Below are 25,323 nucleotides of genomic sequence, written 5' to 3'. Positions count from 1 at the left end.
TATTTAGAAAAAAAAAAGAAACAAATGAGAAATATTGATAATTGATACTGATCTTAAATAAGTTGTTTTTAACGTTTTGTACATTTTTATGTGATCCAGATCTTTCAGGAATTTTTCAGTCAGAGGATCTACTTTGATCTTATTTTGAAATTAAGAGTTTACAAAAGATAACAAAAAAAAAGCAAATTTATTGAAGTTTATTGGGGCAGCGGGTGTTGAGAAAATTAAGCTATTTTTAAGACTACCGTCTTGTCTTGGTAGCACCCTGGGTTTTTCCTACAGAGGTTATAGCACAAATCTTTTACACAGACCACAGATTACAACTGTTCCAGATTATGTGATGTCAAACAGGAGGTGGCATGAGAGAAACTTTAGTCTGTTTGTGATGATGAAAAGTGTGTTTTGTTAAACTTCTAAATGTCTTCTGAACTAAACGTTAGCTCACTAATTATGCTTACTGGTGTATGTTCCCATGTCCTTAAAGAGTTTTAGAGTAAAAGCTGAAGGCAGACTGGGGGTTTGTGACAGGAGGTTACTCTGTGGAGTGATGTCGTGATGTTGCGTAAAGTTGGTTTTGTTTTCGGGAGCTGGTTTTTGCTCATGTACAATTAGTACATGATATATGAAGATCTGGGTGTTGCAGTAAACCATCTAAATCTCTCATGCTGGTTACTTTTTGGTCACTGAAAGCATTTCATACAGTTGTAGATCTACAGTTGTTATTACAGCTGAATTTGGAGACTTTAATTGAAAATGTTTTGTTGTCAGCATCTTGTCATATTATAATCGGGATCATTTATACCCATACACGGAACATTATATTAACAAAATAAGAAAGGGCTGACTTAACAAGGAGACTGTTGGATTTACAAGGGAATAAAAGTAAAGTTTGGTTGCATTCATGGACATTCACCACTGATATGGTTGGGATTTCCAAAGTGTGTTAGGATCTTGAGGCCAAAACAAGCTCATCTCATTAACACATAAAGACCCAGTGCTACTTTGTGGCAGTTCCCAAATGAATTTTTTTTGAACTTTTTATCCTTTTTTAAGTTATTTATCACAATTTATCCTAATATGCTTTGTATTTTTGCATTTTTAGTGAAAATCAGATGTTTTCCTATATTTAATTTACTGATCATGTAGCTGTCCATAAAAGCTCAGAGTAAAGTCGGTGGTTATTACATCAAAAACAGAGAAAACTGAAGAAAAGCTGACTTTTTTTGTAAAATATATCGTCAACTGAACATAAGTGTCTCCATCCACTGTCACTGATCCAACTCCATGGGTTTTACTGGTGAATCAATGTTGAAGAAGATGACGGCGTTTCCACAGTAATTGCGGAGCCTCTGAACGTCCAAATGGCTCATATCTGATGACCTTGAAAAGATGAAAAACTGCATTTTACAACAATTATTTACATGTTTTGAGAGGATTAGTGGATTAACAGGTATTAAACATTTCATATTAGTGGATGATTTTGGTCGCCGGTGGATGTTTGGGTCTTTATGAGTTAATTAAGAATGATTTTTCGATCCTATGACTGAAATAGTTTGAGTTTAAGACATGATTTAAGAGGCAAAGACTTACTCTAACAGCATGAGTCACCTTTGGGAATATACAGCCATCATCAGGTGACTGTACATGTCAGCTACTATATAGTGTTTGTGAAAAGATACAGGAAACAGAAAGGTAAAGCTATGAAACGACAAAAAAGAAGGATGCGTACCTCAGCCACAGTCCTTTAATTCAAACATCCTATCTCACAATGTTAAAAAAAAAAAAAAAAAAAGTTCTGCTCCTTTTTATGGATCTTCTCTACCCTTCCATCAAGTTTCACAAACATCAGTGCAGTAGCTGTTGTGTTATCCTGCTGAAAGACAAACCTACAAGCCGGTGAAGGTGACTGCCTCTTTGGCACAGGGGATAAATATACATTATTTTAAAGTAAATAAGAGTTATATAAAGAAAAATAGTTCGATTTGGATCAACTTCTCAGGAAAGGGCATTAATATTTTATTTGATCACAAATTTGTGTTTAGAAAATACACCTATTTAGAGCATACATCGTATTGTTTATCCAGAAGATTCATACATGTCTTGCTATTATAAACACTGTATGTATTTATATGAGGTCTGAAAGCAGGCGTACATATGGCAGTATGTTGTGAGAGCTTCATTTCATTACATATGCATCCATACTCTTATATTATCCTAACCAGTTTAGCTGTTGAATGGCTCATCGGTTTTAGCTCTGTACTGTGTCACTGACAGTGGTCTCCTAATGTTGGTAGACTGTCATCAGAACAAAAAAAAAAAAACGCAGTATGGAGTCTAAACTAAGTTGAATGCAGTATTTCTGCTGTCAAGTAGGAGGTTATTGTTGGTCATTGTAGGTTGGCTGCCACAGGAGCCTCTGCAACGCATGTTAAAGTCATCATATTCACTATTTAATCCAATGTTACTGCCTCATGTTAATATATACTACATTAATATCAGCTTTCTTGATCATGTCACTCTGTAGACTTTATGCATTAACAAGCTTTATGCATATAGAAAATATGCAGTTACAGAAACATACTTATTCCGGACAAAGCATTTATTTTCCTACTACAGCACATGCACTGAGTTTCAATGCTGAAACCAAGCAAAGGGCCAACTGCGATGATGATAATGAAGTTTGCGTTTAAAGACAGAGGGGTGAAAACAGCTTCTCTTTAGTGGCTGAGGCTCCTCTGTATGCACTGCTGAATAATCATGATCGTTACATATTAACTAACAGAGGGGACTATATCTGACATAAACTAACGTATTGTCTTCATGTCTAAGTGTTGTCTCCATAGTCACGCTCCTGTATGTACATGCAACCAAACACTCAAGCCACTGTAGACTTTAGATTTTAATGATTGTATGAGTTTCTAAAGCTGAACAAACAGTTTGTCCATGGCTTCAGGCCTGCATTTCTGTGCTTCATCCTCTTATAAACTAACACCTCTCCTTTGGCTCATGCTGACCTGCAAAATGCATGCCCTCATTTGTAAATAATATAGTTGTGGCAAAAAAAAAAAAGAAAAAGGAAAAAGTTCCCCTTTGTTTCTTCCCTTTGTGTGTCTTGTCTGTGTAAAGCAGTATAGGCTTGGCTGTCTTGACCATTTTCGATGAATGCATGTTTTCTGTGTTTTGGAGGGAAGGCAAGCTAAAGTGCTAAACAAAAGAGATTGAGATGCTGACAGTAATTTTCTTTATGTAAAGTTAGACATTGGTCATTTGAGCAGATTTGTGACTGCATCTACACATTCTGTGTGCTTTGGCCGTAGTTCAAATATACAGCATAGCCCATTACTAATCCTTTTAGCTTTAGGTGTTTCTAATGTCTCAACACTTTAAAGAGAACTCATTGTTTACTGCTTCTACAGAAATCCAAAAATTAGACTAGTTTGCTTCATTGTGCTTTTGCTGTGTGTAAACCATGAAAAAACAAAACCAGATACTAACATGTTGGCTGTTGTTTATCATAAGCATGCTCGGGGTTAATTCACTTTCAGTGTAAAGTAGCAAAACAGTCAATTACAATTCAGTAATTACACTATTAAATGTCTATCAAAAACAAAACAAAAAATAATTGTGATTAGATGTTAAATACACTGAATAGTGAAACTCCACCCTATCTCGCTGTAAACAGTTATATCAATAAAACAGATGGCCCCATGACACTGTAGCATTATATTAGTTTGTAGCTCATTTATTATTGATTTATTATTATTTAACTGCATTTACTGGTTTGAAAGGGAATCCCTTTGACATTCAGCTCTTGTTTTGAGCTACTGAACTTGATTTCCTGTGTTTTACATACAGCACATAGATGCACAAAGACTATTTTTGTTGCCTGTACCTAAATAAAACTGTGATTAAAAGATACAATTAAGATCACGCACCAGTGATGTCATATCTGAGGTATTAAATAATGCAAGTTCACTAGTAACTGTAGAAAGAAATTTAATTTAGATTAAAAACTAAACCAAACCAAGTTTGCAGAAGAAATACGTAGAATTTAATTAAAAGTGGACTTCATACCAATACTGCTTTTAATTTATTTATTTCAGACTTTGAATAAATATAATCTCAGGTCTACTATATGCAAAACTATTGGACATCACATAGTATAAAAGAAAATAAGATGTTGTTTAGTATCATTTCAGTGTTGTGTGGGCATGTACAGTAGCAGATTCTATTGCACGGTCACTTTGTTGTTTTGATTGTTAGTCGAACTGATTGGTTTACCGTTTTATTGGTTAGTCAGACTGTTTTGTTGTCATTCAGTCTCTTTTAATAAGCAACTCTGGGAGATTTAATTTCAAAATAAATGAGAAAAATTAAATAAAAAATATATCCCACAGTAATGACCCCATCCCCTCTGGGACAACCAAGCCTTATGAACTTTGTGAAGTGAAAATTTTGAATGTTTATATGTTATAAAACAAAACATGGGTTGTTTTATATGTTAATACTGCCACAATAAAGCTCCCTAATAAATATATATATATATATATTGAAAATATTGAGTATGATGTCTTGATTTTTCTTGTATGAGTTCATTAAACTATTTAAGTGTGATTTTTTTTTGACCATATTGTCAAGTAAGAATGTAGAAATATTATATATTTAATGTATACTTAATATACACTGTTGCTCTTATAAATGGAATAATTAAGTTTTCAGACTCATTCCTCTTTTTATTCTTATTTATACACATCAGTATACACCCAGGTACATTTATCTATCAAGAATTAATCCCATTGTCACAAAAATTTCATGAGAAAAGGTTAACATATTCTATTCCAACATTATGGGCAACAGTGTAGTCCAATATGTGATATCCAAGTATGATAATTTCCCGTTTTTCTTCAGTGTTTTGTCTCCCTCATGTGGTGAAAAATGAGACTGCTGTTTGTGTTGGTGTCTCTATGGTAATATCTGTTTGAGAAACACAAGATTTGTAGATACAACGAACGTACAGGGAGACTTCACATCAGGAGAGGACAGTAGACAGTTGTATAGGAGGAGAAAGTATTTCCATTTTTGTGTGACACACTTGTTCATTTTTAAATTTACTGTAAACATATGAGGAAGAGGAGTCCTTCAGGGTAAGAACGACCAGATTTGTGTTCAGACAGAATATCTATAGACCTGCTGAGTGAATATTTTATATTTGTAATGAATCATATGTATAATAAATTCTTCTATTTTAACAGGGCTGTATTGTTGTTGAAAACCATGAGCATGTTGATCAGAATTTCCCTGAGGGAAAACAACACATTTTCCATCGCAACAAATTAGCTGAGTCCAAGGAGTGTCTGTGTAATGGAAGGACGTGAGAAGTCAAAATAAGCCCTGGGCTGCAGCACATGGGAGTATGGAAATGACCAGGAGTTTTTAATGTCGGAGGTAAATGTGGAGAAAAACAAAAAACAAAACAAACATTACTTCTTTTTGAGGCTCCTCATCAGACAGAAATCAGGCATCAAGCAAAAAAAAAAAGAAGAAAAAAATCAATCTATGGAGACAGAAACAAAACATACTCTTTCAGACCTCCTGGAGGATTCTGGGAATTGTAGGCCGAGGTTTCACCTTCTCAGGGAGCAGCAGAAGTTAAGGCATGTTTTAAACTGGGCTCACATCATTCTGAATAGTAGGTCAGAAGTCCACAGTGAATTTTGCAGAGCTGATGGTTTGAATTTGGCCAGTGAAGACCAGAGGGAAACACAGACACAACATTCCTTTGCAGACGATTGCACTCCAGCTTCCTTTACTGTGGGCAACAATGGACGACTTGAGGATGAAATAGGTGTGAAGAAGCTACGGTACTCTGAACCATCAAGTACTATGAGAAGTGGCCTGAGCAAACAGCTCTGTGGTTCTAAAACATGTTTCACAGATGATACTATCACCTCCATAGCCCTAGATGACAACAGGATAAGTGTAAATACTGAAGAGGATGTTAACATTAAAGAAACCAACTCCCCTGGAACAAGACGTACATATACACCAAATCAAAGACAGCACATTAACATATCTGACACAAAACCAAAGTATACACTCACATCATGTTTGAGCAAAGAATTATCTCAGAGTATTGCTAGTCATGAAAATAACACACTATCTATATCTGCAAATAACTCAAAATTGGAAAAAACTAAACTTGACAAAACCACTCATTTCACTTACGAAGCTCAGTCTGACAGAGACATATCAGAACATCAGATGTGGGAAGTAGGACTTAAGGAGAAGATGCAAATGAAGAGTATGTTTGAGGAGGATGGTAATATGTGGAAGACAGAAGCGAATAAGAAAGATGAATCCATGTCAAGTTCTGACATTTATCCACAAACTAACAAAAGGTGCCCTGAGACGATACTAAAACTGACTGAAGATGAAACTTCCAGCAGTTTTTTAAAAGTACCAACACATTTAACAGTCTATGAACAGTATCAGCTTTATGTGGATCATCTCCATCACCTCAAATCAAGACAAAACCAACAAACTGAGCCAGGATCCTTGTTGCAATCATCCTCAAAAGTAAGAAAAACATGTGAAGAAACTGTTGTATCAGTTGATAGACCTGACCGATCCAGTGCTTACTCTGCTCCTGCCACTACTGACATTAAAAAACACAATAATCAAACCAGAAGGAAAGGGCTCACAGTAGACGCCACATCCAATAAGAAGAGGTTTTTGTCTCTTATTGATAAAAACCAGGGCAGATCCACATACAACAGAAATGGGACGAAACATTTTAAACACAGCGGGAGTAAAACATGTCAATACTGGAAAGCAACTATGAAGGAAAGCCAGGTGAAGACTGTTAGAGGCAGCACTTATATGGATTTTAATAGCAACAAAAGTGGTGAATCCACAAAGGGAAGTGTAGCAGGTGAAAAGTCAAGAGAGATGGTGACGCACACGTCTGTGGACAAACTGAGGACGGCAAAGGATGACAATGATACCCCAGTGGAAAGGAGAGATGAATTCACAGCCAGCCCAGGTAGGACATATCATTGAGGAAGACAGATATATGCTACTGGAGAGATGTTAAAAAATAAAAATAATGACTTTGATGTGGTTTGTTTCAGGTTTGCTGCAAAAAAGTCATCAGGGTGGTATCAATGGTCAAAAGAAACAAGCCAAGACACATGGAAAACGACTGACGAGGTCTGTAATAATAATAATAATAATAACAAAAATAATGATAATGATAATAATAATAATAATAATAATAATAATGATAAGGGTATTACAAGACATTATTTGACTGGATTCAACAGATAAGTCCTTGCCTGCACATGCTAATAGGACAATACCCTGCTTTTTCCATTTTGTCATCGTTTTGTCATCTGTCTGTCTGTCCATTCAACGACATAATCACATTATCTGATGAATGCATTGAGATATCTGCACCACATTTATACTGGCATGGAACTGGCATGGAGCAGAAGCCTATTGACAATAAATAGGTGACCTACTTTCCAAAGGTCAAATGGCCTTGTGCCTTGTCCAGTTATAATTATCTGAGTACTTTCAAATATAAATATGTATGTAATAAGTTTTACACAAACACAATCTGATCTAAGTTATAGGGCAGTAACTTTCAACAGAATCTTACACTATATTTGAACAATGGGTATTAAAAGCGTACAGCACATTATGTTTGAGTTTTGTTGTAATTCACATTTTAGTGCACAGGTGTCAAACATGCGGCCCGGGGGCCAAAACCAGCCCGCCAAAGGGTCCAATCTGGCCAGTGAAACAAATTTACAAAGTGCAAAAATGAAGATATTAAGTCAAGGGCATCAAACTCAAAAATAATAGCATAATAACCTAGAAATAATGACTCCAAATGTTCTTCTTGGTTTAATGTGAGAAAAATAATATGACACTATGCCTTTAAATAATGGCAACACCAATTTTTTCTCTTTGATTTATTGTAAAGAACATTAAATTTTGATATCTTTTAACAATAAAATGTCAATAACCTGAACAAATATGAACAACCTGGAATGTCTAAAGAAAAATAAGTGCAATTTTAACAATATTCTGCCTGTTTTGTGCCTTGGTAGATCTGATCTGTAATGCACATGTACAAATCATAAGTTCAGGCATAATATTGATAAAATTGCACTTATTTTTCTTCAGAAATTTCAGTTTTTTCCAGTTATACAAATCTTTTTTGTTTTGGAGAGAAATAGTTTCATCATTTTATGTTATTTTTTGCACAAAAAATTTGGAGTAGTCATTATTTATAGGCTATTTATGCTATTATTTAACTGGTCCAGCCCGCTGGAGATCAAACTGGGCTGAATATGGCCCCTGAAAGAAAATGAGTTTGACACCCCTGTTTTAGTGTCTTTGCAGCACAGTTGTGTTTCAGTGAGTAACTATGTATTAACAGACAAAATAAAAGTGGTTAGTATTACAGTATTTCTCTAAAATGAAATCATAATTCCTTCAAAATTAAAAAATATTTAATGATGTAATCTGCGTTCTGGTTTCAAGTAAAAACACTTCTTTATTTCCACAGACCTCAGTCTTCAGGACAAATAAAATGCAGTAAAAGACTGAACGGGCAAGTGCACTCACCAGAGGACAGAATAAAACCTACATCAGCCTGTAAAGATAAACACAAATGCTTGACACCTACAGAGACTGATCCCAAACCCACATCAGGTGAGTTCAGAATTAAAGTCACATACACATGATGAAAGTCAGAACCAAGTCAGATGATTTGTCTGAATTCTTAAAGGTTTCACCAACTACAGATATGTTCACAGTGGGAATATTGTTCATTAAATGAGCTTTTGAAATTAGTTTCACACTTTTTCAGACATTGAACTAGTCATGAGATAGAAAGTATTTGATCTGAATGTACTCATCACACAGTAGTAAAAGCTGTTTGACAGTTAAAATAAGGGTTCCCTGTTTATAGTAAGTCTTACTAAAGGGAATCTTTCCTGAGACAGTTCTGAATGTTATTCACTTTTTTGATTTTAAGAAGAAAGATACAAAACATACTCTAATTTATTTTCAATGTTTTTCTTTCAGTCTCTGTCGACCCGGATGACACTGACTCCAAAAGCAGCGTAAGAAACTATCATCAGATCCACACATATTTACACAGTGACATAAATGTTGTAGTTTTGCCTCTGTATACGAACACAGTGGATCTGAAATGAAGGAAACAAAACGTTACTTAAGAGTGGATTTTAAGCTTTAACTAAACCCAGTGCTACTTTTGTGTCAGTTCCCAAATTGATTTTTCTCTCTGTTTAACCATTCTTAAGTGATTTATCAGCATTTATTATAATATTTACTATATATTTTGCTTTTTTCACTGTAAATCATGTATTTTACTCTATTCAATTTCCTACATTTAATTTAGATGTTCATGGAAACTCATTTTAAATTCAAAGGTTATTATATTAAAACAGAGAAAAGGGAATAAAAAGTGACTTTTTCAGTTAAATTTATCATTAACTGAACGTAAACCCAATGTGTCCATCCACTGTCATTTATCAAACACCATGGGTTTTACTGGTGAATCAGTTGTAGAGGATGATGACTACAGAGCCTCTGAACATCCAAATGGGTCATATCTGATGACCATGAAAAGATGAATAACTGTACTTTACACCAATTATTTACATGGATTAATAGAATTAGTGGATCAACAGGTATTAAACATTTAAGATCAGTTGATGATTTTGGTCGATGATGGATGTTTGGATCTTCATGGGTAAAGATCTAATGCAATGGACAGAGGTGTACAAGGGAAAATGACAAAAATTATGTCTCTATTATTGTCATTTCATTGTAGTATAACAATGACACTAAAGCTCAGTGCTATTCTATAAAAAAAAGCTTTTGCTCTTCTATCAAATTTCTATCCTGCATGTTCTATCAAATTTCTATCCTGCATTTTGTCAATGGTAATAATCTAAGTGTTGATGTTGTTACACTTATCAGCCAGCAGGAGTCTCTCCATGCAACAGCTGGTTGTGTCTTCCTGATGAGGTGTGGCTCTCCATCCTGTCTCTGCTGCCTCACATTGATCAGTGCAGAGTGGCTTTGGTCTGCCACCGCCTGCACACTCTGACCACCGACCGCACACTGTGTACGTCTCACCTAAAAGGGCCTCTGTGGGGGTAGTGTTTAGGTAGTGTCTACCTGGAAATCTTTCCAAGTCATGTTGAAGTGTGTGTTTATGTGTCACATGGTGTATTCTCATGATGTAAGTACTTCCACTGAACTGTACCACTCCTTGGACAAACATACTGTTAGATAAGCAAGAGCTGCACCATCACATGTTCTTTTCTGTGCACACACACAGCCAGTGTTTAATCACCAGATCTTACACATAAACTAACAAAATATTTCCTGTTCTATTCGGTCCTGAAGGGGAAAATGTAAAGATTGAGAACTGCTCTTTGACAGACTGGTGGATGATGTGTGTCAGCAAACGTCGTCCTCGCAGTTTGTGTCTCTACAGCTGCAGCGGCTCTTCAGTCACCTCCTGTGGGATGGAAATGTTCTTCTCTATGTGTAGAAACTCTCTGCAGGTAAAAATACTGCACATGCAGCATAAGCAGAAAGATGTTTTAAGGGAAAATGTAAACCATAACCTGAATTCAACCGCCTTCAGCCAATTCACTGACTGGAAGTTCAATGTGCGCCTTTATTTTACGTTCATTATTCACCAAGTGTTACTTGTGCACTCACTGTGTTGTCATTCATTAATTACAGGAACTCAAGGTCACAAGTTGTATTGGTTCTGGTCTCCATGGTGACATGATGCTGCCTCTGATTGGCCAGCTGTGTGATCATGTGAGCAGTTTGGATGTGAGCTGGAGTGGAGCAACAGACAGAGGAGTGAAAGCACTGAGTGACGGCTCTGCAAGGTCGGACAGATTTCACACACGGTTTAGAACATACTTACACACTGTGATGTCTTTTTTTTTCTTATTTTACCACAAACATGGTAAAACATACATAACACAAACAGCAGGATCAGGGGCTCACAACTTACATAGGAAAAATAATAAATGAATACATAAATAAACATGCATTCTCACACAGTGTCTTACTAAATCTTACCTGCTTAAGCAGGTAGCATTTTTGAAGTTACTGAGCTTACAATAGGGTCCACTTTTCCCAATGTCCTTCTCCTACATCCTTTTGTGGCCTCAGATTATCAATGAAATGCTCCATATGATGTAACTGATTCACAATATTTATAAAGGTGTCCACAGAAGGGCTGTGTTTTTGAAGCCAGCATCTCGTGATAGCTTTCTTACTGACTGCCATAAAAATCTTTAGTAAATAAGAATCATTCTTGTTTAAATCCCCTGGGGGACATCCAAGGTATAGTGTGGGAGAAGACGTATTAACCTCAAAGGATGTCATTTTGACTAACAACCAAACACTCACTCTAATTTACTACCCTCTAGGGACTCTCGAGCCAAAAATGTAAATGCACAAAAACTGCTATAAAATCATCATAAATCAATATTTTTTTCTGCTTTTCTTTGCATAAATCTCTTAAACCACTTCAGCTCTACTGAAAACTACCAAATGTTCAATAATTGTCAGGATTTTCACCCTTAAAATGTCACTTTGATACATTATGACACTGTTGCTGTTTATGAAAAAAAAAACACCCAAAAGAAAATCAGTATTTTTATATAATGAATAGTGTGTGTGTGTGTGTGTGTGGGGGGGGGGTTGGTGATTAGAGTCTTGGATACATCATAAAGTAGCATTTCATTGCATTAGCATTGTTTTTTTTATTTCAGAATATTAAATGTGGTTTCAGAGAAAGTCAGTAAGGCATTTTTTGCCATGTGGGCCCCTCATGGCACAAACACGACTAATGTAATGAAATCAGTGTTATTGCTAATCTGTGACATGTCCAAGACTGATATAAAACAATCCCGTATCATCCCACCATGTATCACAAGGAATATATCTCAGATTTTGTGTGTACTTTAAAAAAATAAATAAATAAAACCAATGGAATTCAAACTGACATTAAAGGGTTAAAATCCTGAATATTATTTAATATTTGGTAGTTTTTAGCAGTGTTGCAGTTGTTTAACAAAACAATATTGATATATGATGATTTTACCGTAGTTTTTGCATGTACAATTTTGGCTCATGGTCCCCAGAGGGTGTAAAAAGTGTCAGTAGTGTCTAAAAGAGCTATAAGAGTGATTTATGTTAGATTCATATCTCAAAAAAGAAACATTCTTGCAGAAATTTACACCATAAGCTGTAACACACACATAATGATCACAAAATCAAAAATGTACTAAAATCTCCTGAGATGTCCCTGAGGGTTAAAATAAGCGTCTATGAAGTAAATAAATGTGATGTCTCACTGAATCCATTTTTTATTTATCTAGGTTAAGACTAAAAGCTGTTGTCCTGAATGGCTGCCATGTCACTGATGATCCGCTGATGAAACTCATCATGAGACACAAACAGAGGTCAGGATAGTTTCCTCTTATCTAGTAAAAAGCCCACTTTGTGTAATTAGACTGGGAATGGCCACTTTTATATAAAAGGCCCTGAGCGAACGTTACAGTGTATACAACTAATATCACCATGTGATAACCAACTTTTTAAGCTCTAGCTCTTGTTTGTTTGTACTCTGTAACATTCTGATTCTTCTTTTGATGAGAAAATGCATCTTGGTGCAACGTAGACATAGTTAGCCACTAGATTTTACTTTGTCGTTGCTGTATTTGCATATCTTTTCAGTAACAATGCACACAGATGTCGGCTGTGAACACATATAGACTATATTTCTTGATTGTGTGAGTTTTTCTCTGCTGTAGTCTTTGCAGGCTGGAAATATTTGGCTGTCAGTTCATCACCCCATCCTGTCTGCAGGCAGTGTATGAGGTACAGTTTGCTGCAGTTCTATAAAACACCTAAGTCTCAGCCATATTTCAAACAAGACATTTGCACCACTTTCCACAGAATGACAAACATCTGATGATTTCACATTCTGGAACCATCTGATGAAGCATGACAATAGTGGCTTTTCCACTGGACATCTGTGCAAAACTTTACTGATATTTACTAAATGTCGAAAAAACAGAAGTATGTCGGTTTTTCCATTAAATCACAAATGTGATGATTTGTTTATTTATCGTAAGATGTCACAAAAAGTCATTCTATAAATATGGTGATGAACATAAATATCACGTTGATTTGCAGATATATTCATTATTATTATATTTTACCCCTCTATCTCGTACTAAATTAAAAAATGATTCGGTTTCCTTGTGTATCCACCGTGCCATGTTTCCTTTAAAACTCTTCTTCTTTGCTTGTTTTAACATCTGTCAACATCTGTTTTTTTTTTTTTTTTTTTTTTTTTATTCATGTGACTCTAGTTGCAGTTAAAGGTCTTTCCTTTGCAGTTTTGACATACCAATTTTGTTACACCCGAAAAACCATCTCTTGTCAACGAAAAAACTTTTCATCGAAAAACGAGAATTTTGGCAAAATTGTCGTTTTTCCATTAGGCAAATTTTTATGCACAAGTTATTTTCGCGCAATTTGAGGGTCAATGGAAAAGCAACTACAGATGGTCTCCTAGACCATTAATTCTGTGAAGGGGATCATTTACTTTTTTGCTTTTCAATAAAAGCAGAGTTGAGAGTTTTGTGTCCCAGGAGACCAGAAATACTCCTTTAGCTCTTAAAAGTTATTTACTGTAATGATCTTCCAGCTGGACTCCCCTTAAAAAATAAATAAACAGATACAGCTCATTCTGAACACAGCTGAGTTTTAACCAGGACTAAGAGAACAAATCATGTTACACCAGGTCTAAAATCTTTACACTGGGTTTAGTTACAGACGTAGAAATAGAGTAGAGTAGAAACTGCTGCTACTAATCTACAAATGACTGACAGGTTTAGGCACCGAATACGTCAGTGATATGTTTAAGGAATATAAACAGAATAGGACTCTTAGATTGATGGACTCAGATCAGCTAGATAAGACCAGAGCCTAAAGACTAAACATGGAGGAGTAGCGTTCAGCTGCTATGCTGTAAATTGCTATTAGAGCTGAGATTTTTCTGAAATGGCAACATTTTGTCTATTTTGAACACAATTGTCTTTTCATGACCTTGAGCTTCATATCTGAGAATGAACTTTATTAATTGAATTTACACTCTGTTCTTATTTACAAGTCTGTTATTGCTATATACATCTGGAGGACTATAATTTTTTTTAATCTCTATTTTTTTTTTTTTAATTTTATTGTCATCTGTTATAACTTTATGTACTCTGTATTGTCCTCTTATTTTAAATGTTTGAATATTTGATCTTTTAATGTTTATGTAGTTTTTATTTCCCTCTGGATGTTCTTTTTCTTCATGTAGAGTTCATTGAATTGTCTGAATTGTGTATGAAATGTAAACTTATTAATATATATGTAAACTTGCCTTGCCTCTCAAAGTACTATATTTTTTTTATTAAGATTAGATTAAGATCCTTTATTGTCAGTATACAGTAAATTTTTTACCACACACTTAAATTCAACTTCTGCTTTTAAACCATCTCTAGAACATGCAAACTAGGAGCAGCGGGCTTGCCATGGCAGGTGCCCAGGGAGCAAATTTAAGTTAAGTGCCTTGCTCAAGAGCACATCAACTTTTTTTTCTGCCAGTCCGCTTCAGTCACAAGCTGACTCTCCAGCCCTCTAGGCCACGGCTGCCCCCCGTATAATACTATAAATGGTGTATTGTACATACAAGTAGTATAAATGGAGCTATAAACGCTATAAATGGAGGATTGTAGCTGTTCAAGCATCGAATTTCATCCAACCAAGTCCCATTTTAAACCAGTCCTTTATGACTTCAGTTGGCAACTTCAGGGCTCGTCATAACTGAGGCAGCATTCATTCATTCATTCATTCATCCTGCTCTGTCATCCTCACATCACTCCTTCTACATCAGCCTGTGCTTTGTTTTTAATAGATGTGTCCTGATCTGCAGCACCTGAACATCGGAAAGGTGCCCAAAGTCAATGCACACAGTCTCACAGCGTTGACTTCACTGCTCAAAAATCTCATTTCATTAAATCTCACTGGACTACAGGCAGTAAGTCCTAGATCTGACTTAACCCTTTACTCATTTTTACTTCAAAAGCTTTTACCTCTGATATTTCACACTACACCGACTCTTATTTTTACTTTCACAGGTGACTGATGCCACAGTGGGCAGGTTGGTGCAGAACTGTGTTGGCCTTCAGAGTCTGACCCTCAGCTCATGTCCTGGAGTCACTGACCTGACACTGCAAAGCATCAGCAAGCACATACCTTTTATCAGGTATTTTTCAGGGGTATAAAAACTAATCATCTCCACTGGCTTTTTCAGATTTTTTTTTACCCTGATTAAGTTGCCTTCAGCTGGTCCAGGCATCATGGTAAAATCAGAATGGTAACTGGAAGTGAGCAAAATAAGGCAATAAATGTCAAAGTTAATAGGATGATAGATTTACTGATTATCTTGTTAATCCTTTCACCTCTGACATTATTTCAGTGACATGTGCTGCTGTGAATTTGCATCTGTTACAGTGTCATAAAAGTGGTGTGAGTATGTGCTTGTGTTCCTTTCCTTCAGTGGTTTTACTTTACTGTGTGTTTTCAGTGTCAAAACAGAGGGGAAAACAGAAAACAGAACAAGACAAAGAGAGGAATTTAAGTTTTAACCCTTTATTGGGCAAGTGACTATTTTTGGTAATTTCCTCAAACATTAAATATGGGGCCAATCCCATGCCTCAGTGAGGTCCAGAAGCATGTTGCTTTTGTTTTTTTGTTTTTTAAATAACATTATACAGTGATTCAGAGAGGTTTTAGAGACATTTTGAACCTGTAAATAGTGAATATGAGTAATTTTTTTTTTGTCCATTTATGACCTTATAACAGTTGTTTTATTGCACGTGTTTACTTTTTAGCAAGTGCTGCTCAGATGTTTTAAGGCAAGAGGAGGTAGATGACGATGTCCAATAACACACTAAGGTTGAAATTTTGAATTTCAGAGTATTTCAATGAGTGCCCTACATAAGGTTAAAGGTTTTTACTAAATAAAACACTCATTTAACATGAATTGTGAACTGTAACACACTGAACAAGTATTTGAATTCTGGCCCAACAGTGTTTGTTTTTGGGCTCGTTTTTTCTAAATCAGTTCAGGTGCTTTTTTACACCTGGTTAAACTCCAAAAAGTAGTTACACGGTGAAAACTCAGTTAAAACACAGTAAAAAATAAATAAATAAAATAGAGGAATATCACCACAACACTGCAAACAACAGTAAAGAAAAATGACAGAAAATGGTGTAAAAAACAAACTAAGCCCTAACAGTCTTTTTTTTTTTTTTTTTTTTTTTTTTAACAGTGAGTCGGTCTCACACACTGCTTTGTGTTTTGACCTCCATTACACAGACAGTGGGGGGTGCACTGAGCATGCTCAGATGTCTATCAAAAGAACAAGGTCTATTCTATCAGCACATTTTGTAATTTCTCCTACTGAGCAAATGGTTGAATTTTTATGAATATTTAAAATAACACACATTCAGAACACTCATCACAGATATGTCAGGGGTTAAAGGGTTTACAGTTTAGACACTTTCTGGGTCCTTTTCACACCATAAAAGCAAAGTTTCGGTTTCAGCACAGAAAATCGATGCGTGTTAGAGAATAGTGTTGATATGAAGACGACCGTCAGAGGACACTTTGTAATTCTCTGTGCAGAAAACACCCTGGGTTGTCTTAAATAAATGCCGTTTTAACTTCAGTTCACAGCTATAGTGTGTGTGTGTTTGTGTGTCAGATCTCTGGACGTGAGCGGCTGTACGGCTGTGACAGATGCTGGAGTTCAGTCTCTGGCTCTGAGATGTAGAAGTCTTCAGCAGCTGGACCTCAGCTCCACAGCCACAGGGAACAGAGGGTAATGTGTTATGTTATGTCCAGTGGTGTGATTGAGAAACACTTACCCTTTGCTGCAGTAAATGACCCACTGGAGGTGTGTGTGTCGCAGGTTAAATCTACTGGCAAATTACTGCAGTAGGCATCTCCACACCGTCAAACTGAGCTTCTGCCGCATCAGCGTAGAGAGCATACTGAAGCTCTGCAGACACTGTAAGAGGTAAAAACACAGAAATAGACAGAAACAAAGTACAGGTTAGTCTGGGGTCATTAAAATCCAGAGGTTGGACTAGATCATACATATACAAGCAACAAGCACCCCTAACATTATGGGAAATTAAAACAAGCAACAAAAATGAACCATCATGATGCTACGCTGTAGTTTTTATCTTATTATCTGAAGTTTTTGTTAATTATCAGACATGCAACAATACATACATGTTTAGTAAAGAGTGTAATCGCAAACATCAACAAGCAAATGTTAAAGTATATGGTCATCATGTCAAAAGTATTAGTGAATGAATTTTTCATTATTTCTGTATGTGTGTGTGTGTGTGTGTGTGTGTGTGTGTGTGTCTTCAGGCTGAGGCTGCTCCATCTCTACAACTGTGCTCATCCTCCCACTCAGATGCAGATCAGAGACGTTAACACTACTGTTAAAGTGTACCCACTACAGGATAAAATGACGAGGTACAGACATTTTACTTTCAAAACTTCAAAAAGCAGAGTCACTGTGGCGGCATAATGTTCTGTAAACTCGAGATATTGTAAATTATTCACTGGAATCAAACATGTCAGAATAGTGTGAACTTACACCTTCAACTTAACTCCATCAAAGTCTTCAATGTATACAGTCTTAGGCCACTGTTGGTTTTGTTGTTTTTGCAGGGTTGAAATGAGCGCTCTTATTTATTTCTCATTCTCTTTTCTGCAGATACAACAAGGATATACAGGGAATATGTGCACATCCTTAAAAGACACACAGAAAAAGCCAACTAAATGGGTTGTAAAGGTTAAAGTCATTATTTTAGTGTGACCCCTGACCCCATGATAAGGAGCAGCATCTGGAAGTTCCAAACATCTGACATGTGTTGAATGAAACCTAGTATAAAACATCAGAAAATTAATACAGAAAATGTGACATTGTCTGAACAAAAAGATTAAATACATGTTAAATGCAAAGGGAAGCCACACTAATTACTACCACTTTGGTTTATAGAAGCTGTTTTTTTCCCTAAAGGTTTTGTTTTTAAAGCTGTACATAAGTGGTTTCCAACCTTTTTTTACTCCTGACCCCATTTTAACATCACAAATTTCTGGCGACCCCAGACATTCAAAACAGAGACTTTTTTTTTTTTTGCTAAAATTAATTTGTTTTTGATCCTGTAATAGTTTGCTATACTATGTTGCAAATAAACATTCATTTTAGGTAGCATTTAGTCTATATGTATATTATTATGGACGGAGGCAGAAAAGCCAGGTGTAGATTACTGCACAAAGTGAGAATTTTATTTTCCTTGGTCAGGATATGTACAGTCAGTCCAGCTTGGATTTACAAGGCTGACAATTAATACTGAACAAACAAGAACTCAAACTATGAATTATGAAAGAGCTGCAGCATCTGAAATCGACCACAATGAACATTTGAAAGATAAACAGTACCACAGTGCTTCAGTTTCAGAGTTTGTCATGTCTTTTATGTATTGGGATTGTCGCTCTCACCTTACCATATATTTCCTATTAGTAAGTTTTTTTTGTTTTGTTTTGGGGTTTTTTTGTATCAATTTCTAGAAATTTCAGGCGACCCCACAAGGGGTCCTGACCCCAAGGCTGAAAAACACTGCTGTACATACTTCACATATGTATATCCAGATTGTATCTTAATACAATATATGTGGTCATTATGACGTTACTAAAGCAGAAAACATATGTTGGTCTACGACTTTTGCATACTACCGTATGTTATGAGTCTGGACAATCATGGATGTAAACTGCAACTTGACTGGTTTATTCATGTGGTAATTCTAATTGTCTATTACATTACTAGTCTTGGTTACATTAACTCGCCTTATTATAGCAATGTTCAAAGTACATTTGATTGTGTTTATTTGTGCTGATCTGAGTTCTGAATGTGTTTGTGCATCCCAACATGTCGCTGCATCAGGTCCAGTTTGTGATTTATCTAAATGCAAAGGGTCATCTTGAGGTTTTTTTTTTTTTTTTTTTTTATTATTATAAATGTGATTTTTTTCAGCATGTTTCATGTGTTAGCCCATTATTTTTGTAAAAAAGGCATGTTTTCATGAAAGATGAGCCACCTGTTCATATATTTTACCAGCTCTCATGGTTTGGTTTAGTTTTCAGTGACAAAACCCAGACTGATCTCAAGAAATGGGGTTGTATGTCATATCAGTTCTTATGGCATTTGGTGTGCTATTACCTACACATTTTAACTTTCCGCGTGTTATTAAACGCCATTTGATTGCATGTCAATTAACTCCAAGATCTCCGGTTCACATAAACCTAACCCCTAACCGTCAGTGGATGGTATTTGACGCATCAGTAATACCGTCAACATACACACGAAAAGCTTATAATGCGTACAGATAACACACCAATTAAAAGTGGTGTGTATATTTACACGAGTCATGATATCACGTTGCAAAACCAAACATTCAACACATAGAAGAATGTAGAGTTAATAAGAAGTGAGGAAAATCATGAAAGCAGTTTACACATGAGTATCTTGAACAATGTTCTTTTGTTCTAACTTCTCAGATATGCTGGCTTCTTCTCAGGTCCTGGTTAGAACTAATTTTCTGTTTGGTTTGCCTGTGGGGAAGCTTTCATTTTTGGTGTAAGTCATAGCTTTAACAGTATTTGTAACACCATCTTTGGGAGGTCCGTGTGAAATTTGTCTATTTCAGGAGTTTCCATGTGTGATTGTTGAAAAAAAAGAGTAGAAGAGAAGATATAAAGAGAGGTAGCAGGAAAATTCAGGCTGATCCCAGAGCAGCAGTCATGGACACACCTCAGCTCCCAGCAGGCTGTTTATCATCTCTGCAGTTCTTTACTAAATGATTCTAGATTCTTTTAAAAGCACGTACTGAAAAACACACAACCATGGCATCAGCACGGGCTATGGGTGAGGAAGAACGGAGGCGTCTGAGTTCACTCTTTCATGCCTACGATGTGGATAATTCAGGACGGATTGAAAAAAATGAGTTTTTCACAATCTGCCAGGAGCTCCATGTCTCATCGAAAGAGGCAGACGGTATATTCGACCGTCTAGACATCGACAAAGACGGCACCGTGACCTTAGAGGAGTTCATCAGCGGCTTCAATGGACAACACCGGGAGGAGGAGGAGGAAGATGAGATTGAACAAGAAGTTGAAAAGAAAAAATTTCCAAGCAAGAAAGAAACCGTTATCTCCAGGTGAGAAATGAAAAGTCATGGGTGGGAAAAGCATATTACTACATAAATAGACTTAAATAGAAAAGTCCTGACCCTTCTGGTGTACCCCATGAGACGGGTGTTCAGTGGTGAGAAATTAATAATTTTTCGATCCCATTTCAATTTTGCCAGCATTTATACATAAGATATATATGCATGTAAAGATAATTTTAGCAAACATTTTGTAGCAAACATAGTAAAGAAACACCTAGTTTTGTGTTCAACAGCTGAATGGACTGTATCCCTTGTTGCATGTGATACACATGATCAAGGCCAAAATGTTCATATCCTTGGCAAAATTTATCACAATCTTCAAGAGTGAATATATTAAAGAAGTGAAACTCACTCCAGGTCATGTTGAAGCTGCAGAGACATCTTCAGCAAATCTGAACAGATCATGAAGACAGTTAACTATGACTTCAGCTCAATGACTTTTTTTGCATCGTCTATCTACTTATGTTTTTTCTCAGTCTGGTAGTTCAACAGTTTTACCATAAACTATGACTTTTTAAACTAATAAGCATCATAGTATGTGTAAATGATGGGGGGGTCAAAAAAAATTACTTACCTCTCACTACTGACTGGAATGCCATTTTGTTTTGTTTTGGATTTTTTTTTCCAAAGAAAGATCCCATAAGGCACAACTAGATAGCTCTTTATAGAAACAAACAGTTAAATAACATTCTTTTACATAGTTGTTTCACGTCTTGTGGACAATATAGAACAACTCTCATTTTTGGTTGTCACTATATATTTGAAAAATATATTGATCCTAAGTGAAGTTCTCAAAGTTGTGAAGGTCTCATCAGAGGTCTTGATGCCTGTTATATCTCAGTACTGCTGTTCGAGACTGGGGATCATATATGGGGATCTTATATTTCTACTACACAGATTTGGGCTTAAATACTGAGTTGTTTTCTGGTGCGGTTGTTGAATGTTTCAGGTCTCGACTGGTTGACAGGTCTTTCTGGTTGTGTAGCCTCAGATAAAATTTTTGGGTGTCCCGCATGGTTTTATCTTGGGCCCATTTCTTGTTATGTTATGTGTAGCTAAAATTTGCACCATCTGATTCAGTTTAAAGTGATGCATAGGGTACACATCTCAAAAGTAAATTGTCCCACATCCACCCTGAGGTTAGCCCCTGTTGTGACAAATGAAAAATACCCACCCTCATCCACATGCACTGATCCTTTCTCAGCTTCTGAGGGTCTTCTGTTGACCATCTATGATGTCTCTCTCAGCAGTCTGGAAAATAAATCATGATTGCTTGATTTGGTGTTACTGAAGATGAGGCGCAATCAGCTGAACTGTGTTTCGTTTCCCTTTCACTGAGATGTGTGACTCTGCTGAAATGGCAAAACACTGCCCCACCTATTATACTTATTAGATTTTATGTCCTGTTTTTAACCTGAAAAAGTCAGTCAATAGATTTACAAATCTTCCACCAGAAAGGACCTGTACAGTAAATGTAATGTAAGGTGCAGACAATGTTTTGAGGTAGACCTAGTACAGTGTTTCTCAACCTTTTTTGAACAAATGCCCACTAACGGCATCAGGAGCCTCCTGCTACGCCACCCCCCCCCCCCCCCAATAAAAAAAAAAAAAATTGCTGTTTGTGGAGGTCTTGGTGGTGGATTATATAGCTCAGTAGGTAAAGCAGCCCTCACCTCATCATTGGCCACCTGGAGCCCCCAAAACCAATTTGCAACGGGAGGGGGGAGCAAGACGGGGGGGGGGGGGGGTCTGTTATATGTCAGACACAGGCTCCTTACACTGGGAAGGGGGGTGAGTGATGTATAACCCTTTCATGCATAGTGGTCACAACAGTGGACAGCTCTTCTACAGCTGTTCTCTTGTATATTCATGGTTTTTGTTGTTTTAGTTCCATATCAGCCAACACAGTGGACGCTTATGCACCATCCCATAAACTGCAGTTCATACAATTACTATAACTTTGCTGTTCTTGTTAAACCTGATCTGCAGTAACATGTTTGAGTGTAAATCAATTGTTATTTCTAATTGTTATTAGACTGTAATTTACAGTTTTCTTAATGAAAAGAGTTTTTTTCATATTATCTCCCTGAAGTGAGCAATAACTAGTATTAGAGTATGTTCAAATGTGAGAAAACATCAGAATAGCTGCATGAAAAATACTTTTATTTCATAGTTTTCACACAGTATATCACTTTCTGATGATGGGTTTTAAATGTTTCTTTGCTTCAAAAATTAAACGTATGGTGTCCAGCTGAGGGGACATTTTTGTAACTCCATGAAAAATAGGTTCATAAAAAAATATCAATCGCATAGTTTTTTTCATGCCTAAAGAGGAATAAAAACACTCAGGAAAGAAATCTTGACTAAAGTTCTCTAATTCATGCATGAAAGGGATAATGTTGTAATATACAACAGTGACTAATGCCCCTTGTTTATGCCCGAGCGCCCCCCTGTCAGCTTTCTCGTTCCAAACGCCCCCCAGATATGTCCCAGCACCCCTGGGGGGAGGTACTGCCCCCACTGAGAAACACTGTAGCTCTGAGACAAACATTCCTTTTGAGTAAAATCCATTCTCTCATTAATTCTGAGAATTTCACTTACTGACCCATGACTGTATCTGGGAAACTACACTGGACCAGCATTTTGACTTCATTTTTCTTCCTGAGTGACTTGGTAAAGTTTCACGTCTTCTATTCTACAAGTTTCTACTCATTGACCAGTGTTTTTAAAAGTATGATTTTGATGAGGAGACTCTACAGGCCTGCAGGTTGGTAACCTTAATTCCCTTATTTGTGAAGTGTATTCAACCTATTAGAGCAGGGGTGTCAAACTCATTTTAGTTCAGGGGCCACTTACACCCTGATATGATACAAAGAGGGCCAGACTAGTAAAATAATATAAATAATTGGATAAGAACTTTTGAGTGAAAAAAGTAAAATTTCGTAGTGAAAATGTTTACATGTACGAATTGTACTTGAACATAACATGAACAAATATGAGCCTGAAAATTATTATGCCCTAGTTTATCATTTATACATGTGAATCACAACTTACAGACCACAGTGGATCTACAAATACACAAAACATTTAATAAATAACAGGGAGAATATTATTAAAATTTCACATACTTCTCTTAAGAGATTTCAGATATTCACATTTTTTTTTATATAAAAAGCTTATCTATAAATGTAAATATTCTTGTGTAATGTAACTTTTTTTTACACTAAAACAAAGAGAAAAATTTGCAGTATTCATAATTCATAGGTTGTTAGGATAGTATTTTATTGGTCTGATCATTTTTAGATTGAAATGACCTAAAATTATTTTAACATCCTTGATTATTAATATTTTCAGTGTAATTTTTGCATTCCACAAATCCATCCCAGGGGCCGGATTGAACTCTTTGGTGGGCCGGATTTGGCCCCCGGGCCACAGGTTTGACACCTGTGTATTAGAGCCTATTACACTAGTCACAGTAGAGGTAGCTTTATTTGGCCTGAAGCCCAGACTTCTATTGTTGGACAGAGGGGCGGACACACACACACACACACACACACACACACACACACACACACACACACACTGTGCAGGTAGTGACAGGTGTGTTACCTGAGTCAGACACAACAACTTTAGTGTTCCAGCTCAGTCACAGGCAGAACTTTGGATTACTGGAAGTGTGGATGAGCTAACATGGATTAATGCGCGCGAGGCAGCAGCACAACAGCTGTCGGAATGTTTGGATAAAACAAACATCTCGCGCGCTCTGAATATTTCTGCCGTTTTTGTCGTTTTCTGCGGTGACTAGGCAAAGTGAAAACTTCTGCTAATTCCTGTAGGATTTCCTCGTCTTGGTTGTTATCATAATTCGTAGATACGCCTTCTTTCGCAGCCGGGGACAGTCCTCCATCAGAGGCATGAGCGCAGAGGAGCAGGACCGGTTGCGCGCGCTGTTCCGTACCTACGACGTGGACAACTCCGGGAAGATCGAGAAGAACGAGTTCCTCACCATCTGCGGGGAGCTGCAGGTGTCTGCGGTGGAGGCGGAGAAGATCTTCAACCGGCTGGACGTGGACGGAGACGGCACCGTCACCCTCACGGAGTTCATCAGCGGCTTCCACGAGCGTTACGCAGAGGACATGGACGGAGGAGAGGTGTCCGCGGCCTGGGAGGACTTTGAGATGAGGCTGGCAGACCAGGCCAAGTTCATCCCCAGGTAAGGACTGCACCTGTCCACTGGATGGGAGGAAATATGGAAATGCTCCTGAGATAGGAATGAGCTGAACAGAGAGCAAAGTGTGTGAAGATGAAAATGAGGCGTTAGGGGACTTCAGAATTAGCTTATATATTACATGAAGTAACTCTGAAACACTGGAGAAATCAGTCAGTCACTACATTGTAACAGTGTCTGAGTTAATGCAACTAAAATACTCACTGAAAATGACATCTGTCTCAGAAATAAGTGTGTTGTGTTGGTTTTTAATCTGATTTTTATTTTGTTACCTGTTTTTCTTGAAGGTACTGAACCTAACGGCAGATAAAGACACTTGAATTCCATTGCATAATTTTGTAAGGTTATTTCTAAACAAGATATAAAACAGGCAAAAGACTAAGGGGAAAGTTTTTTGTTTTTTGGGGTTTTTTTTAAATAATAATGAATTCAAGCCATTCACCAAAAAGAAGAAAAACTTTACCAAGTTCAGTCAAGATAAGATAAGATAATCTTTATTTGTCACATACACAATTATACACAGTACAATGCGCAGTGAAATGTGTTTTGTACCTGCATCCAGTTTCAATAGAAAAAATGTAAAAAATAAAAGGTACAATAAAAAAAAAGAAATAAAAATGAAGGTTCAATATAAAAATAAGGTTCTGAAATAT

General features: G+C 36.6%; 2 protein-coding genes across 2 annotated transcripts in view; both read left to right on the top strand.

Moving 5' to 3' along the window:
- Window positions 1-12,401: 12,401 nt before the first annotated feature.
- Window positions 12,402-19,802, top strand: LOC115425690 (F-box/LRR-repeat protein 2-like). The gene is made up of 9 exons (XM_030143379.1): window positions 12,402-12,406; window positions 12,453-12,536; window positions 12,888-12,954; window positions 15,044-15,166; window positions 15,267-15,394; window positions 16,899-17,015; window positions 17,106-17,213; window positions 17,576-17,683; window positions 19,772-19,802. The coding sequence occupies exons 1-9, from the start codon at window positions 12,402-12,404 to the stop codon at window positions 19,800-19,802; spliced, it is 771 nt and encodes a 256-aa protein (XP_029999239.1).
- A 218-nt stretch (window positions 19,803-20,020) lies between these two features.
- Window positions 20,021-25,323, top strand: part of rasef (RAS and EF-hand domain containing) — a 31,368-nt gene continuing 26,065 nt past the window's right edge. Inside the window, exons 1-2 of the mRNA XM_030142903.1 lie at window positions 20,021-20,430; window positions 24,332-24,655. Of these exons, the coding sequence (XP_029998763.1) occupies window positions 20,117-20,430; window positions 24,332-24,655 (638 nt within the window). The 5' untranslated portion in view covers window positions 20,021-20,116. The remainder of the gene's footprint in view (window positions 20,431-24,331; window positions 24,656-25,323) is intronic.

The sequence above is a fragment of the Sphaeramia orbicularis genome, chromosome 9 (genome assembly GCF_902148855.1).
Source record: "Sphaeramia orbicularis chromosome 9, fSphaOr1.1, whole genome shotgun sequence".
Taxonomy (NCBI): Eukaryota; Metazoa; Chordata; class Actinopteri; order Kurtiformes; family Apogonidae; genus Sphaeramia; species Sphaeramia orbicularis.
The sequence above is the reverse complement of the archived record's forward strand: the minus strand, read 5'-3'. Positions and strand labels throughout refer to the sequence as shown.

Coding starts and splice junctions, on each gene's coding strand:
- LOC115425690 (XM_030143379.1), top strand. Junction 12,955..15,043: donor GTCTGCAGGCAGTGTATGAG/GTACAGTTTGCT, acceptor TGTTTTTAATAG/ATGTGTCCTGATCTGCAGCA. Junction 17,684..19,771: donor CTACAGGATAAAATGACGAG/GTACAGACATTT, acceptor CTAACTTCTCAG/ATATGCTGGCTTCTTCTCAG.